Below are 17,331 nucleotides of genomic sequence, written 5' to 3' on the forward strand. Positions count from 1 at the left end.
ACCGGGACCCGGAAGGGGCGTGGGGCTACGCGCCCCGCCCCTCCAGCGGCGCTTCCGGGCGCGGGAGCGGCTCCCTGGGGCTGCACGAGTACGGGGTGGGGTAGCCTGCTCCTCGCGCCCCGCTCTCGGGGTGGGGAAAGGCCGGAGCTGCGGTGCTGCCCTGCCCTGGCAGCACGGGGACCCTGGCGCGAGGAGTTGCGGGACACCGAGAGCCAGCACGGCTGTAGCTCTGAGAGGAGCCAGGGCTCCCGGTTGTTCACCGACCCATTCCAGCTGGCGGTCTGGAGATGCCGTCTCTAGCAGGGGGTGGGAGGTGGAGCCCAGCCCGGACCCAGGGCTGCCTCTGGCTCTGGGAGCGAATACCAGGTACCCCGTGTGTGGTTCCAGATGGCAAGTCCAGGAGCCACTGGAATAGGCCTTTTGACCGGGGGCCTGAGCCCACCATGGACAGCTATAAGCCCCTGTTGGTGATTGGAGCTGCTAAGGGCATATCACTGATTACTTGGGACAAAAAAACAAAACAGACAGGAGTGAGGGTCTTAGTTCATAACAAGCACACCAAAGGGATGCTGAGTATAGAGCACCAGACAGTGCCCGCTGGCCATTGAATGAGTCCGAGGAGTCAGTGGACACTACCCAGACATGTGCATGGATGAGAGACAGGAGAGCGGCCCTGCAGTCCCCAGGGGTCCTTCCAGCTGGGAGCAGGTGGAGCAGGACCGGATGAATGTGATGCCCACTCCAGTCGCTCCAGGACACACTGGGTCTGGAACGTGGGGCCAGTGCATGGGCCTGGACCAGTACCATGTCACTCCTTTCTCCCACAGAGCCAGATGAGTTTGACACCCCTGATCGTGAGAATATTCAAGGGATGGGGGCTTTCAAATGGATAATCTATTTTTCTTTGTAATCCTCTGTGAATCACTGAAGTTTCACATGTATAGAAGTGGGCAGACTTTTCCGTGTCCTTTGGGGATATTGGTAGAGGTGTATTCATTAATAAAACTAGCAGTAAAGGATAAGTAATAGATCAGAGTGAAGAGCATCTGTCTTTGCAGCGAGGATTAGTGAGCCTTTGGAACAACTTACCTGGGGTTGCGGTGAACTATCCATCGCTTTTAGGTCTAATGAATCTGGGCTGGATATCTTTCTTGAAGAGATGCTGCAGCTCAACTAGAAATTAGAGCTTGATGAAGAAACCACTTAAGTTATGCAGGACATCAGGGTAATTGATTGTAGCGGTCCCTTTAGGCCCTGGTGTCTGTCAGTTTTGTTTCTCCTCTGCTAGTTGCCTGCATAGGAAAAGAGTGAAAATAAAACATGTATCCTTCGATGCATACAACATAAACACACAGGACAATTATTTTTCTGTAACTTTTTACAAGTTTTAATAGTATAAGGCAGTTTCTAGTCTTGTTTTTTTACTGGCAGGCCAGCTTGGGTCTGACGCAGGCTTGTGCTAGGACCTGCTAGCTGCCACTGCCACTTCTCCCCATCAGTCAGCCTGGAACACACATGAAGTTCCCTGTTGCTGCTGCTGCTTCTCCCTGCCACCTGGCCATGACCCCTTTTTCTTGTCAAGCCTGAATTGTGCCCCTCAGAATGTAGAGCCAGATCTCTGCTCACAAACTGTGTGCTTACTACTGAAGTAGATAGAGTACTGAGTATCTTGTTGGCATGAAGCAAATAATAAATAAGCATTCTGGAGGGTATCATCTGAGTAATAAAAAGGATTTCTCCCTGCATTGACTTGTGGTTTTAATTGATCTTTTTGAGTTTTCTGAATCTGCTCTCTGACCTCAGTAAAATTGTCTTTCTGACACTGTAAGAGAGGTAGGTTCTTCTGCTATCCTTTAGTTGTTTGACTGTGAGACAGTTTAATATAGTTTTCTTTCTTGGTCTTTGTCCTCAGTAGGAATGGGACCATGATATCTAAAGCAGTGGTCTGATTTGGGCTTAGTCAGCTCTAGGCAGGTAGAAAGGACTTTCCAGGCATTAGGGTACTAACGTGGGGTCAAAACTGTGCCACGAGCTTCCAGTATGACCTGGTTCAGTCATTCAGCTTTTCTCTGCCACATCTATCAAATTGAGACAGTGCCTCTTTAATTCACAGGGAGGTTGTGAGAATAGATATACTCAAGATCGAGGCATTTCAAACATTACAGTAATGGTGCTAGATGGGTACCTAAGTTAACTAGATCAGTGACAGCTGCACAATGCGCCACTGAAATGGGGCACTGTATCTTTGTGAAGGAATCTGCCCATGCTAGTCAGATAGCAGGATGTGGGACATGTTTTGATACTGAGAATCAAGAGCTGCCTTTTATAAGCATTTGCCCTTCTGTCACAGGTTTTTCCTGCTACAATGAAAGTTGTAGTTCTAGAGCAGTGATTCTCAGCCAGAGTGTTGCAATACTGATTTGCTGCAAGATGCTCTGCAATATTAGCACTGTTAGGTGAGCAAACGCATACATGATAAACAAGATAAACCCAGAGATTGCCAGTAGGAATCCATAGGGTCAAAACCATTCTGACCTGGTGTAGGCTTTCTGACCTCTTTGCAATAGCAGAATTGCTCTGTGATTTTTTTTGTGTACTTAAGAAGCAAGTTAAAAATAATAAGATCTCACATTTTCTTAAGAGGGGCTTTGAGTCTAATGTGGGCTGCCTAAAACAGTTTGAGAATCACTGGATTAGAGGAAAGCTCCCTGATAGAGAGCCAATTATGGTTAGGAAGAAAGAAAAACAACTCTTCGCTTTATATTTTTTATAGACTATTGAAGATAATGGCACAATTTCAAAATAAGTAAATTCTTGTGACAAGTGAAGGAGCCGCCTCTGAAAAAGCCTACCAATCGTGCTGGTGCGAATGTTCCAGCTGGCTGCTAACAGGCATTACTACTGGCTGGAAATGGGTTCTCATTTCCTGGCGCGATTGGTAAGTTTTCTCGTTCTTGTTCTACAGCTTGATTGTTCAGATTCCAGTCTTGGGTTGTCCCCAGACATGTCACAAACTGACATGGTCTCTGAGACTTAATCAGCCTGCCTGTTTTTAAAGATTTCAGATAACAGGGTATCTTACCAGTTCATAGTGCCCCATTTTAGTATCGCAGGGTATCTGTTCTAATAACTTGATAAAAGAACCAGTGCTCCAGCCAACACTCTTCAAAATATCCTTCTTTCATCATCCTCTCAGTGGAGCAAAAGGAAGGGATAAGGAGGGTATCATTTCAGGCTGTGTGGCTCAGTTTTCTCCTGGCAAGATACTTTTTGCATGGAAGGGTGCTCATGGCAAGCTGGGAGAGGGTGCCTGGTGAAATTTTGGGTTTATGAAGCAGTGCCCTTCAAACACCAAACATTTTGTTTGGCACTCAGCTGTCTTTGTGGGTTTGTAGAAAGGCAGACTGATCCTCAGCTGTTCACCGACATCCCCTTGGTGAATAAATGGGTTGCTCAGAGCAAATGACAATGAAATGATTTACAAATTATGACTGGTTGCCAAAGGGTGGCTGCTTCTGCATGTCATAAGGGTCGGTAGCCCTCAGGAACATAAACTAGGAACCAAATATTCTAATAAATTACAATCTTGTCCCTAAAGTTTGTATTGGTTTGATACCTGAGCTATTAGTAGCTAGGTTTAGGCAGCCATACTGCCCTGAGAATACATTTATATTTTGCTGCTTCTTCAAACTATAAAACTGGTGCCAGGAAACATTAAGCAGAAACTGTTAGTGAGACATTTACTTGGGCTTCAGATGGCAAATGCAAGAATGTCTCCCTACATTTATTAGCATAATTTATTTCAATGGATTAGTAGATCCCACCCCCTTGTCTGTCTGCCAATCTCTCCCGCTCTTGCTCTTTCTCATTTTTGGCGCACTTAATATTGCTCTTATTTGCAGTCAGGGCTCTTAATCCTTAGCAGTGCCCTAATTCTGCTGGGAAGGGGGGTACAGTCATTGAATTTGGGCAGCTGTACAAGCCTCTGGCTTTCTGGGAAGAACATGTCCTTTCATCAAAGGCCAGCCAGCTAGCTGGGTGCAAACATCTGATACTTCAGTCTCCAAGAAGTTGCCGCAGTGAGTGAGAGCAAGTGACTTACAGGGAATGGCTTCTCTTTTATAAGAGTTGATGCAAATAATTTTCTATCTAACGATGTCCCAGGCTCCTGGGACTCTACACTGACTCTGGGGATTTATGCACTTGGTCATGGCAGGCTGTGAAAAAGTCTTCACTTGCTTTGGAAGGAACCTGAACTCTGCCTCCTGCTCAACTGCCTGCCTTTGGAAGGCAGACTCCTTGGCGACTTGGCTTGTATCCTGAAAGCTCAGTTTTCTTGCTGCTCTCTCTGCCCAGTGAAAGGCTGTGCACTGCCCAGAGGGAAGTTTTCTGTTTCTGGTGACCCACATTACTTTTGTAGACCAGTCAGGGCAGCACAGGGCAGCCAGTCCAGCAAGGAGAGGGAAGACATTGCAACATTACTAAGTGTCCATTTTCCTTGATTAGTTTAATTGCCTGGGAAATATATAAATAACCCTTCTGGCCTGGAGCTATATTAAGATCTAAAGACTGGCTCCTGTGTTAACTAAAGCATTGAGATACACTGACTCTTACTGTCACGCCTCACATTGATAGAACACTCTTACTTTGATGAAGTTGCCAGGTGTCTGCATTCGCCTCACCACCCCCTCCCGCTAAGCACTGTGTAAACGCAGAACAAAGAGACTCTCCCTGCTCTAAAAAAAAGCTTGCAAGCCATCTCTAAGCCAAGAGACTACAGGTGGATGCAGAACAAGGAAACACAGAGAAGCACAAGGAAACAGTGACTGGACCATGGTTGTCACAATGGGCAGTGGCTTCACCCTAACCAGTGTTCAGATTTTTTTTTGGAGTTATCATGAGGAATGATTTTAAGGAGAACAATGGGGTAGCTTTGAATAGGTGGCTCTTCCCATGCACTTGAAAAGAATGCACTAGTCAAGATCTGTCCACCTGGGTCTGAGCTGCCATATACCTGATGCCACATGGAACCCAGGGGCTGCAGAGCCCTGGTTCCCTTTCAATAATGCATTATTGCTCTTTTTTCTTAAACTGAGGAGACAGAGCTGGGGAGGTGTTGTGTACCTCATGGCCTCACCTTTGTCTTGTTTCCTGTTGTATAGAAATAATACCTGCTGTTATGTTTCATGCTTCCCACTTAGAGTGTCTTCCCCCATGTTGCTGCTTAGGACGTTAGGTGCAGTTCATGGGTAGTGTGGATACCGCAGCCCTGGTTTGTCTGCTGTGGATCAGAGGCTGTGACCACACAGATACTATTCTATCTTTCACCATTGTGCTTGGAGCTGGCTAGCAAAGTTGCAGCACAACCTGCCTCCCCATATCTAGGTCATCCCAAAATTGTGCTATTGAAATCCCAATCCAGTTTCACTGTGAACGGGTTGCTTTTGCTCACAACGGCAAAGTGAAGCATACTGGAACTAAATGCTTCCCTTCCCCATAAGCTAGGAGTTGGATCCTCCATGGCATGCATAGGACTCTCTTCTTGGACTTCAAAGTTTTCTCCTGCTTATGGGGCAGTAAGCACTTCAGGTCTTGTCCTCCCTAGCAAAAAAATGTGCGTTGTTTTTACAACTAGTGCATTAGTGATCTTGTATTACTAGTACAAAGCATTATTGTGTGTGTATTGCTTAAATTGCCTGTTGAGGAAAACCAAAGGCTCTCTAAGGATTTTCTTGAACTCGTGAAGCCACGTGCTGCTGTCTCCTTGCTCAGCTCTTATTACACATTAGCTAACGTGATAAAAAACCCACATACTTCTGTGGTGTGGATGCCCCTTTGAGTTGGGGTTGGTGCAACAACAGTATTTCTTACAGTGGATGTCTGAGGTCACTACTGCCTTTGTCCCCTTGAGATGGGATCCTGGCTGCAAAGGGCTCCTACCAATGAAAATGTTTTATTGAAGCCACTTTGTGGTTTCAAGATCATCACCGTATGGAATGAACTTTGGAGTGTGGAACTTGTTCCACTTGACATTTGTCTGTGCTTGTGATATATATAATTTGGTTGGTCTATAAGGTGCAAATCTACTCTGCCTTCTACTTCCCAGCCTTCCTTTTGAGCAAGAGGAGTTTGATAGAATACCATGGTCCCTATTTTTTGCACCCCTTTCCTGCCTCCTCTTACCTCCCTACAATTCTTCAAGCAGGGCCCTTTAGAAGTGAGATAATAAAATGGAAGTTCTGCCCATGCTGGAGTTTAACCCACACTGAGTCCAGAAAATTATTTTCTAGCACAGTTTCAAATTGTGTTTTTTGGCTGGTCCCTGCTGAGCACCAAAAAACCTACTAGCTGTGCTTATGCAGTAGTTATTGTTTTGGCTGGTACATTGTGTTATAAGCCATATGAGGTTTAATCTCACGATCGTGCAATTTGAGCTCGTTGTCAACCATTCTTATTGCTCCTTCAGTCCAGTTCATCTCTGTAAATATCACAGTACTGTCTTCTTGTCAGCTTCCAGGATTTGAGTCTTTATATTTTAAAAAGCTACCCGAACATCCATATTCCTCAGGCATCCATAACTCCCCTTTTCAAATCAGTTGTCTTTCAGCAATTGTAATGCAGAGAATTTGGGCTTAGAAAAGCTCTCCCTGGCATGTTGTCTAGGTAAATATTATCATGCTATTGAGCCATACAAAGAATGGTGAGTGAGGGAGACCGGGGAACTTGCCAAAGGAAATGTCATGCACAAAATGTCTTTCTAGGCTAGGACAAAAGATCCTGCAAATTCTAAGCATTTCCAAGGGTCTTTCCCTGACTTCCCTGTATTTTAGCCTTTAGAAGAGAAATCTTTTAGCTGTCCTGCCTGCAATAATAGCCTTCATCATTCACTGGTGTCTCGCTGGAGTCTGGAGAACAATGCAGGCCATCGGACTGAGAATCTGTGAATTTGTCCCACTGCACTCAGGAGGGTGTTTTATGGAGAAGCCAGATTTTCTCTGTTAAATGCAAACTATTAACTATATCACTGCCTGGCTATCAAACAGGATGCCTCCAGCCATTATAGTATTTGTCAGGGGTGGATGCTAGGTAGCAGGAGTATTGTGTCCAACTCCATAGAGCAGGGGTGTCAAAGATATGGCCCGCAGGGCATATCTGGCCTTCAGAGCCCTATTGTCTGGCCTCTGGTGCTGCCCAGGAGTCTTAGATTGGGACCCATGCATAGGTTTGGCACGTGCCAGACCAGCCCTGCATGCTGCACAGGGAATGTGGGGCCAGTATGGTGAGCATTGCTGATGGTTCTGGAGGCTAGTCCAGGGTCCATGCTGCTGCTGTGCTTCAGGCCAGTCTCAGGCACATTCTACCAGCTGTGCTCTAGACCAGTCTGGGGCATAGGCCCATGAGACCTGATGAGTTTGACACCCATGCTATAGACCAGTGGTTCTCAAATATTTTTGTACCATGACCCATTTGTAAACATTGATGACCAGTCCTAAACAAGTAAATAGTTTAAATAGATAACACACAAGTATTTTGGCCCCAAAATACTTATTACACACTGCAAATTAAAGCAACTCAGCAGTCTTAATTTAGAAGACAGAAATAAACATAATCTCTAAATGCTTCAGTCAGGGTAGGTAAAGCCTGCTCCATCTTCCCCTTCACCCCCACTTTGTGTTTGCCACTGTAATTCCAACCTCATCCTGTCCCCTGGACTATTCTTTCTTCTTTTTCTAACTCCACTTGTTCCCCTGCCTCAGCCCTGGCTCTATTGAAACCATCCTCCCTGCCATGTGTTCCTTTTGCATGAAGGTCTGCAGCTGTTATTTCCTCCATGCCCTTGCGTACAGTAGCACTGTTCTTTCAGTTTCCCAGGCTAGTACTACCAGCAAGGTGATTCCAGCAGTTTTTTTTATTCCCTATTATTCTATATACACCATGACTTCTAAGTGCTCCACACTGAAGTACTCGACCCAGAATGGTTTTCTCTTCATTATTGAAATGTTACCCCTATTTGATATTCCCAAGGTTTAGAATCCAACAGGTAGGAGGCAGCAAGGTCTATTAGACAAAGTGCAGGTGTGCAGGTGTCAAGGTGTCTCCTTATCTCTGCTGCCAAGGTGCTGTGTAAGGTGGGACAGGTCTTCACATCTCTGTTCTCCTTCCCATCCATTGTCTCCCCAGTCTGTTTAGATTAGCAGACATTTAACAGCAGGGATTATCAGTCACTTCCTCTATGATTACACAGCACCCAGCAGAAGAAGGCCCACTTCTCAGCTGAGGAGTCTATTCTGCTGCTGCTGCTAAAATACAAGTAAAGAATTGGGAGGGAGGAGGGGTGCCTTACTATTTCCCCTGTGTCATACAGTCTATTGCTGCTGTTTGTTGGCTATGCCAACTTCATATTCTCTTCCCAAATTAGCAAAGATACATGCAAAGTCCAAAATAACTGATTGGAGGAGAACATAGAAGTCCCGCTTTGTATAATTGAGCCATTAGTTAAGTCACTGCTGGGCTCTTCTAAAATGGCCTTGACATGTCTGAGTTAGTGAGATGCCAGAAGGCAGAGCCATTATGTGATATTTGGGTGCAGGGGCCAGACCTGGGTAGCGATGAGGCCTGGGTAGTGACAGAAGCATAGGGGTTGTCTTTCTTATTTTCAGCATTGTCTCACTTTTTCCTGTGTGTGCTTCCTTCTTGCAGATTCAGAGGACAGTATGGCTGCCACGGCTGCAGTCAGCCCTAGTGAATACCTGCAGCCTGCTGCATCGACAGCACAGGTGTGTACAAAAGCAGGAACTGGCTGTGCTGTTAGGGTCATGGGCTCATTTCATTTTCCAGCACCCTCGAGATGAGTGTCTCCTGCAGAACTTTCTCCTTTATCTGCAAAGTTGGATGATGTTGATTTAGGAGGAAGGCCAGTTCTTTAAATGCACCACTGGACACTGCATCTCCCAGTCCTGCCACTGACTCTCTCTGTAGTCTTTAAGAAGTAATTTCCCCTCTCTGAGCCTCATTTTCCCCGTCTGCTTAATGAGTTTGGTAATAGCAGCCCCTCTCAAAAGGGATCTGTGTGGCTAATGCACATAAAATGCTTTAAAGTCACAAATGCACACAGAGGATGGAGTTGTACCAGTATTTCAGGGTTCTGACAGCTTTGCAGGGACCATAAAGGCTTGTTTTATAGCTCACCTGACATCTGAATCTGATGCCTTGCTGCAATGCACGTCTCTCATTCCCATCTCCTTTGGTTCTTGCAGGACTCTCAACCTTCTCCACTAGCCCTGCTTGCAGCGACATGTAGCAAAATTGGTCCTCCAGCAGTGGAAGCAGCAGTCACTCCTCCTGCCCCACCTCAGCCCACTCCTCGAAAACTTGTCCCAATCAAACCTGCACCACTTCCTCTGGGTTCCAGTAAGAACAGTCTTGGAATCCTGTCGTCAAAAGGGAACCTCTTCCAGATCCAAGGGTCTCAGCTTGGGACCTCATATCCTGGGGGACAGCTGGTTTTTGCCATTCAGAACCCAACCATGATCAACAAAGGGGCCCGGTCATCAGCAAACATCCAGTACCAGACAGTCCCTCAGATCCAGGCTGCAGGAGGCCAGACCATCCAGGTGCAACAGAACCTTGCCAACCAGATTCAGATTATTCCTGGAACCAACCAGGCTATCATTGCTCCTTCCTCCTCTGCACACAAACCTGTGCCGATCAAGCCTGCTCCAGCACACAAGGGAGGGGTGTCATCAGGGCAGAGCACAAGCAATGTAGTCAAGTTAACTAGCGGCAGCAACGTGACACTCACCTTGCCTGTGAACAACCTGGTTAGCAGCTCTGAGTCTGGGACACAGGCACAGATAATAGAGAGCCCATCAAAACCCAGCAAAAAGACCAGAAAGAAAGCTATGTCGCCAGCTCAGACAACAGCCATGGCTGTGGCTGAGCAAGTGGAAACAGTGTTGATAGAGACAACAGCAGATAACATCATCCAAGCAGGCAATAACCTGCTCATCGTGCAGAGCCCTGGCTCAGGCCAGCCAGCCATGGTCCAGCAGGTTCAGGTGGTCCAACCCAAGCAAGAGCAGCAGGTAGTACAGATTCCCCAGCAGGCCCTGCGAGTGGTCCAGGCAGCCTCCGCCACACTCCCCACCGTCCCTCAGAAGTCCTCTCAGAACTTTCAAATACAGACAGCTGAACCAACTCCTACCCAGGTACTGCATCTTGTGGACACATCACTGTCTGGGAGATTCTACCTTTGATTACTGACTCAATGCCAACATTGTGCGTGTGTGTGTGTGAGCATTTGCACATATGTGTGTATATATGAGGCAGGGCAGCTGAGGGGTATTGCATGAAGCAGAGATTTTCTGCAAGAGGTTCTGTTTCTTGAAATGTCTGGGCAACTTCTCCTTTCAGTCTGTCCAGATTTCCATATTTCATAAGCTTAGTGAGTTGATGTGTCACAATAGAAGCTTTGGGTTTGTGTCTGTCTGTTGTACAGACAGAGGCTGATACCACTAGTATGTTGCAAGCAACCAGCGTAGATGCTTTCCAGTGTATTAGAAGCCTTTCTTTTGACAGATGCTTCCAAGACTTCTGATTTTACCTAATCTGCTCCTGTCTTTTGACTAATTAGTTTGAAGAATCTAGGGCCACTACCATGCTGGGAAGGTAACAACAATATTAATGCCAAAAATGCTGGATGTGAGGGGTATGTTGATTGCATTTAACTCCTCATGAATTGTAGGCTTCTGGTCCAGTCTGCTCCAGTGAGGTATGACGTTGGGTATCGTGGTCTCAAAGGCCATTGCTCTGGCCCCATGGGTTTGGTGGGACCATCTCTGTACTCTCACAAAGCTATGGCTGGTCTGAACCCTGACTCTCCCTCCCTTCAGATCTATTTCAAAACACCATCGGGTGAGCTGCAGACTGTGCTGCTCCAAGAAGCCCCAGCCATGACAGTGGCCCCATCTGTCACCACCTGCAGCAGCCCTGTATCCCGCAGTTCCCAGACAGGAGGAAGTAGCAAAAAACCAGCCACTCGCAAAGAGCGCACCCTGCCAAAGATTGCTCCTGCTGGGGGCATCATCAGCTTGAACGCAGCTCAGCTGGCAGCTGCTGCCCAGGCTATGCAGACTATTAACATTAATGGCGTTCAAGTCCAAGGCGTACCTGTCACCATCACCAATACTGGAGGTGGGTACTGGGGATCTGATTGGGAGCTGGATGGTAATGGGGAGAGATGGAACAGATGGAGTTCCTAGAGCTTTAATGTTCTGGAGAGGCCGTGCGTCTCCTAGCTCAGAGGTAGCCAACCTGCAGCACAGGTGTCACAAGTGGCAAAGGTAGCTTCTGTGTGTGGCACGTGGAAGATCAGAGAGGGACCAGGGAGAACAAAGCAAAGTAGCAGATTGGGCAGGTAGTGCAGGGGAGGAAGAAGAAAGCAGAACAGTAGATGAGGCAGGGAGCGCAGAGCAGGGAGCAGAAAATAAAACAGATCAGGTAGAGGAAGGGGGTCAGAGTGGTACTTGGGGATGGTGCAAGGCTAATTTGTGGCATGCCTGCCAAAAAGGTTGGTTCCCTCTGCCCTAGCTAATAGCACAAAAACCAGATATAAAACTCTCATAAGGCAATCCATGGGGCCCTTACACTTCTGTAGCTCTTTTCATCCCAAGGGAGCCCAGAGTGTTTCTCTGTATCTCTTCTAGGCAGCAAGGCTTGCCCAAGTCTCTTCCTAGCAAGGCATTGCTTCAGATTAGTTAGTTATACTGAGACCCTGCTGTTAAAAGTGGCACTTCATAGCCTTGCTAAGCAACAAAGTTAATCAAGACAAGGATTGATAGTTACAGGTGTTTCAGATCCAGGTCTTGCTCTACTCATTCCTGGACCAGAGCTGGGTTGGAGGCAGGTAACAAGGATAGCTCCCATTTTTCTCTTACCTCTCAGGACAAGAAGCAAATGTTCTGGGGAGCTGGAATTCCTGCTTTGTTTCTAGCTGAACTGTAGCAGGAACTTCACTGAGATTTCTTCCTGATTTCTTTTGCCCTTTAGCTCCCACATTGTTTTAACCAGCAGCTAACGAGAAAAGAATGAGTGCTTAGACCCCTGTGACTTCTAGGCCCAAGAAGCCTGGGATCCCACCTTTCAAGTGGGGTCAAGCTTCAATTTTTAAAAAATGCTAGTGGGGTGTGATCTGTCAGTTACTAAAATCATGTGGGAAGCATACTGCAAATGCATTGCCAGTAGTGAGATCAGCCAAATGCTTTCAGGGCCTGTAGCATTTTCCAAGAACTGGTCATTCTTTAGTGATTAGAAAGAGGCCATAATTAATTCTGAGTGCTTGTGAATCCTGTAGTGTTATGGTTTCTGTTGGGAAGTACTCATGGTAATACTTATCTCCTTTGCTGTTCAGTTCTAGGCACAGTCCTGGCACAGTCCCTGTGTTGCCTTCTTGTGGCAAGTGGATTTCCTAGCAAAGAAAAGCCTAGCAGCCTTTGGGCATATATGGGGAGTAGAAAGAGAGCTGTGAGGCTTATAGAGTTACAACTGAGAGATCACAGACACACCACTCCTCCTGTTCCAAGATTGCAGTGCTGGCATAGATGCTTTCTCTCACAGCAGAATAAGAAGAGCAGTGCCCCTGTGGTACACTCCACTGCTGCTAGCCTTTGCCTTTCCTGGTGTGGCAGATCAACTCATTGCCTTCAGTGGCAGAGATCTGCATTTCAGAGCTCAGATGCAGTGGCTTTTGCTTCAGGGAGCAGAAGGAAAGGAAGTTGTGTCTGGGGAAAGTTTCTCTGCTCTACATTTCAGAAAGACCTGCTGGAGTTCAATGAGTTTTCCTCAGCAGGAGTTGACAGGAATCCCAGCTGGATTCTTGAGTTGGAAGCTGTTCTCCCTTGCCTGGCTGAGCTAAGTCAGTGTGAAATATGAGCTAGTATGTTCCTGTGTTGTTCAGCGAGCTGCTGTGTTCAATTATTTTTGTTATTTTTTTATTGCTTCTTTGCATAAAACTGTGTCCTCAGAGAAGCAAGCAAATGAAAGGCCATTGACAGGTGTTCAGCCCCCTGCACTGTTTGCTTTGATATAGAGTTTGCACAGGGAAGTACCAACCCTAGGCAATGGAAGGAGGTAAACTTTCATCTCTGGGGTCATCAGTTCAAGTTCAGCCCTGAGACAGTGAAGCTAGCTAGCCATTCAGTAGTTGAGATGAGTTAATAGGTGGTGGGTCCTGATCAACTGCTTGGTTGGCTGTCCTGGTGCTGAAGCCAAGCACTGAAGAATCAGGAGCTTCCACCTCCCTTCTAGCAGGGAATTCCCCGTGGTCAGTGTGGACCATCCTATGGAGAAAGCTTTGCATTGCCTCACCTTTACAAATGGCTAAAGGCCTCCTACTGGAGAGGGGCTGGTCTGGCCTGTCTTAGCTACACAGGAGGAGGTTAGATTTCAGTTGTCTGCCTGGCCCTAGTAGAGCGATTCTACCAACATTGACAGCAGTTTTCTTCTTTCCAGCCCCCATCATGTTCCCCCCGGCTCTAGCACAAAGCCCTGGCATGGCCCAGGTTCCTACATCCTTGACACCGGAGTATGGAGCGGGCACCTTAGGGTTCTGGGTAAGTTCCCGAGTTTTTTTTTTTGTAAATATATTGCACGTTTTTTCAAAGTTTCTTTTTTGTTTTCTTTTCCAATCATCCCCACCCCAAAGGGTTAAATAGAAAACTTTGAAAAACCGCACAGTATATTCAGAAAAAAAAAAAGGGGACTTATCCGCCCCTTAAAGGGGCAGCACCATGGGAGTGGGGGGAGTTCCGGGGCCATTGTGAGGCTGCATGCTGGGGTGGCACAGAGGAGGCAGGACAGGAAGCCTGGGAGCACCTTTAGGCATCACAGTGGTATCCTTTCCTTGTATTGCTGCATAGCCTGCATGAGGAGCCTGAGGAGAGAGGAATGTGGACAGCACCAGTAGTAAGGTGTCTGCATCTCCTCGTGGAGGGTGGGGGGTCTTGGAGGAGGCACCAAGGAACATCTTGAATACCTCTATCCCTCTGCTTCTTATCCACAGGCCAGCAGCAGCTGACAGTCCAAAACGTGTCTGGCAACAACCTGACCATTAGTGGCCTGAGCCCCACCCAGATCCAGCTGCAGATGGAGCAGGCGCTATCTGGTGAGATCCAGCCTGGGGAGAAGAGGAGGCGCATGGCATGTACATGCCCCAACTGCAAGGATGGGGAGAAAAGGTGAGTGGGCTGGGGAGGGGAGCAGGAAAAGGCTCAGACCTCCCTCCTTCCCCTCCCCTCCTGCACTGTCACTGAGGGTAACACTCCCTGGCTGCCTCTCCCTCCAGGTCTGGGGATCAGGGGAAGAAGAAGCACATCTGCCACATCCCCGAATGTGGCAAGACCTTTCGTAAGACCTCGCTGCTGCGGGCTCATGTACGCCTGCACACAGGCGAGCGACCTTTCGTCTGCAACTGGGTCTTCTGCGGGAAGAGGTTCACACGCAGTGACGAGCTGCAGCGGCATGCCCGAACACATACAGGTCTGTAGCCCACTCCCCTTCCCCTCTGTGGACCTGCCTCTCTCCCTTGCTCATACCTTGTCCAACACTCTGGGTAGTACTTCTGCCTCATGCACCTCCTGCTTTGCTGAAGGAGCCATCAGGAGGTGGCATCTGAAGCTTATGGGGTTGGTCTCTGCTGCCTTCAAATTGCCCCAGCCTAGCATGACCTTCTGTTGTCTGTCCAAGGGGAAGGAGGTCTGGGCCTTGGGAAGGGCTATCACCTAGGTGTCATCTTCTGGGTATGAAGCAGGCAGTTTCATGGGTACGTTGAAGGGTGAAGCATTTAAGTCTTCAGTGCTGTGGGGCATGCCAGGGGCCTGCTTTTCAGCAGCAGCCAGCACTGGGCATCCAGGCACTGACCATAGCTCTTGTTCCCCACTCCCCTGACAGGTGACAAGCGTTTTGAGTGTGCCCAGTGCCAGAAGCGCTTCATGAGAAGCGACCACCTGACGAAGCACTATAAAACCCACCTGGTCAAGAACTTGTAGGGCCAGTGACAGAAGTGGGGCTACCTGCTGGCCCGTTAAGTCCCTCATGAAGGGTTCCTGCAAGGGTACAGCATAGGGAATGCACAGATGGCCAGTCTGGAACTCGGCAGCCCTCATCCCACTCCTGGTTTCAGCATCCTCGTGGAGGTGTCTGCACAGGGAAAGGAGTCAATGGGGTTGTCCTTCCACAGAGGCCATCCACTCTGCTGCGCAGTCCTTGGGAACCCAGCTCCTCTACTTACAGAGTATGTCAGACTTGGACATTGATTGCACAGGCCACAGCACTTAGGACCGGGGCAGAGGAAGGGACCTCCGTTTCCAAAGGAGTATGCTCACATGGGCACGAGAAACAGAACCACCTCTCACTGTGCCACAGGCTGAGGGGGACCCACCAGCAGCACTGGGCACCCCTTCCAAACAGGCCTTGTGCAAGTGGCACAAGGATACCATCGAAACTTTCTCACGACAGTCCTGCCTCCCCCGTGCGCTTGGGAAGCTTTGACATGACAGAGGGGGGCACCACTCCATGGACAGGCTTGGAAGAGGCCACCTGGCATTCTGCAGCACATTCCTACTTTATATTTAAAATGTATAAATATCTATAAATATCTATATATATATATATAAAAATATCTATATATATATAAATATATATAAACTCCTTTGAAAAAGTCCTTTTTTCTATGGAGATTGTTGCCTTACGCTCCCAGTTCCCAATTATGAACACTGTGTAACGTGAGTGCTTCTTTATTTTTATTTAATTGCTCCTTTTTAATAAGCTGCCATTCCCTTTTCCTCAGATCCTTTCCCTGCTGAAGTTTATTTTACAATAATGAAGAGGGTTTTTTTTCTCCACTGGTTTATATATACAAATATATATATATATAGATATCTATCTATCTATCTATATATATATATATTCCCCTCCCCCCTCTCTTTTCACTTCCAAGTGGCATGGCATTTCACTTCAAATCTTGAAACTGTCAATCACCCTTGATACAGAACCCCCCCATCCCAACTGTGTATAGTGTATATTGTATCATAGACTATATTGCTTTTGTGGTTCCTACATGTTTCAAAAAACATATGAACTGTTATTTTTGAGCTTTTAAATTAAAAACAAATCCACTTTATTTTTTAGTTGTAACTGCTTGAGGTATGTTTTATGAATTAGGTGACGGATCTGTTATTCTTTATTAACTATGTAACTGGTTGGCCAGCATGGAGTCAGCCAAGAGGCTTTTCTTTTTTCTTGCTAAATAAATTTAGTCACCAGCAGCAAACCCAGCACAGCATTTGAACCCAAGGATCCTTTGTCTGAGAAGCGTGGTGTCTGGTAAGCAAGAACAGCTGTTGCTGTGAGGAATCATGGAGTGCTTGATTAGTGGGGCTGGTCAGTTGTTTGTATAACTAGCAGCTAGAGAGTTCCATAGAGCTATAGACCCATAAAGACTCTCTGCTCTGAGGAGCTTACATAGGCTGCTATGTAGACAAGACCAAGGTAGAGAAGGACATAGGAATAGAGCCCACTAGGTCAGTGCTTCACCCCATGGACCATATTAATTTACTTGCATTTAGCCTCATCGTGCTAAGAGCTGTACATAATGTCAACAGTCCTTGTCCTCAAGGGGTCTAGAGCTTTTTCTACACAGTGAGTCATTCTGAAGTTGCTGTTTCAGAATAACTCCCTGCACAGACAGTTTTCAGACTAGTGTATGCAGCAACTCATGGAATTCACCACAGGAGGTTTTAGAGGCAGATAGCATGGCCAGATTCAAAAAGGGACTAGACAAATTCATGGATGATAGAACCATTAATACCTATTAAACAGAACAGTCAAGGGTGTGTCCTCTGGCACCTCTAAACCAATGATGGTGGGTACCAAGAAGGGTATGGATTATACCAGACATGCTCCACACATATTTTCTCTTGTCACTATCAGAGACAGGATAGAGGGCTAGATGGACCATTGGTCTGACCCAATATGGTGCTGCTTGTATTATGTTAACAAGACTGTCCCCAGAGTTATGTTGCATTCTAAGCTTGTGCCACACCTATTGCAAACTCATTTCTGAGTGTAGGCAAGGTCTCCCAGTTAGTAACCTGTTAGCTTTCATCTTTCAGAGCTGCTTATCATCACACCTCCCAGCACACACATTGGCCTAAAAGCCTTCTGGCATTACATCCAGCCTTAGTTGTGGTCTGCAAGTCCCTCTGTCTGGAGATGAGATGAGCTTTACACTGACCTGCCCAGCCTTGTACCATGACTTGGTGATTCCTTACAAAC

General features: G+C 47.1%; 1 protein-coding gene across 2 annotated transcripts in view; it reads left to right on the plus strand.

Annotated features, from left to right (window-relative positions):
* SP2 (Sp2 transcription factor) overlaps positions 1 to 15,929 on the plus strand; it is a 16,122-nt gene extending 193 nt beyond the window's left edge. The window contains exons 1-7 of one of the 2 annotated variants that reach the window (XM_019548356.1): positions 2,779 to 2,938; positions 8,701 to 8,777; positions 9,258 to 10,208; positions 10,893 to 11,193; positions 14,060 to 14,234; positions 14,342 to 14,535; positions 14,947 to 15,929. In XM_019548356.1, coding sequence (XP_019403901.1) covers positions 8,715 to 8,777; positions 9,258 to 10,208; positions 10,893 to 11,193; positions 14,060 to 14,234; positions 14,342 to 14,535; positions 14,947 to 15,044 — 1,782 coding nt within the window. In that variant the 5' untranslated portion in view covers positions 2,779 to 2,938; positions 8,701 to 8,714 and the 3' untranslated portion in view covers positions 15,045 to 15,929. Of the gene's footprint in view, positions 1 to 2,778; positions 2,939 to 8,700; positions 8,778 to 9,257; positions 10,209 to 10,892; positions 11,194 to 14,059; positions 14,235 to 14,341; positions 14,536 to 14,946 lie in introns of those variants that run through there. The other variant, XM_019548357.1, reaches the window with a different exon arrangement.
* Positions 15,930 to 17,331: the final 1,402 nt, after the last annotated feature.

The sequence above is a fragment of the Crocodylus porosus genome, unplaced genomic scaffold (assembly GCF_001723895.1).
Source record: "Crocodylus porosus isolate Cpor-Errol unplaced genomic scaffold, CroPor_comp1, whole genome shotgun sequence".
Classification (NCBI taxonomy): Eukaryota; Metazoa; Chordata; order Crocodylia; family Crocodylidae; genus Crocodylus; species Crocodylus porosus.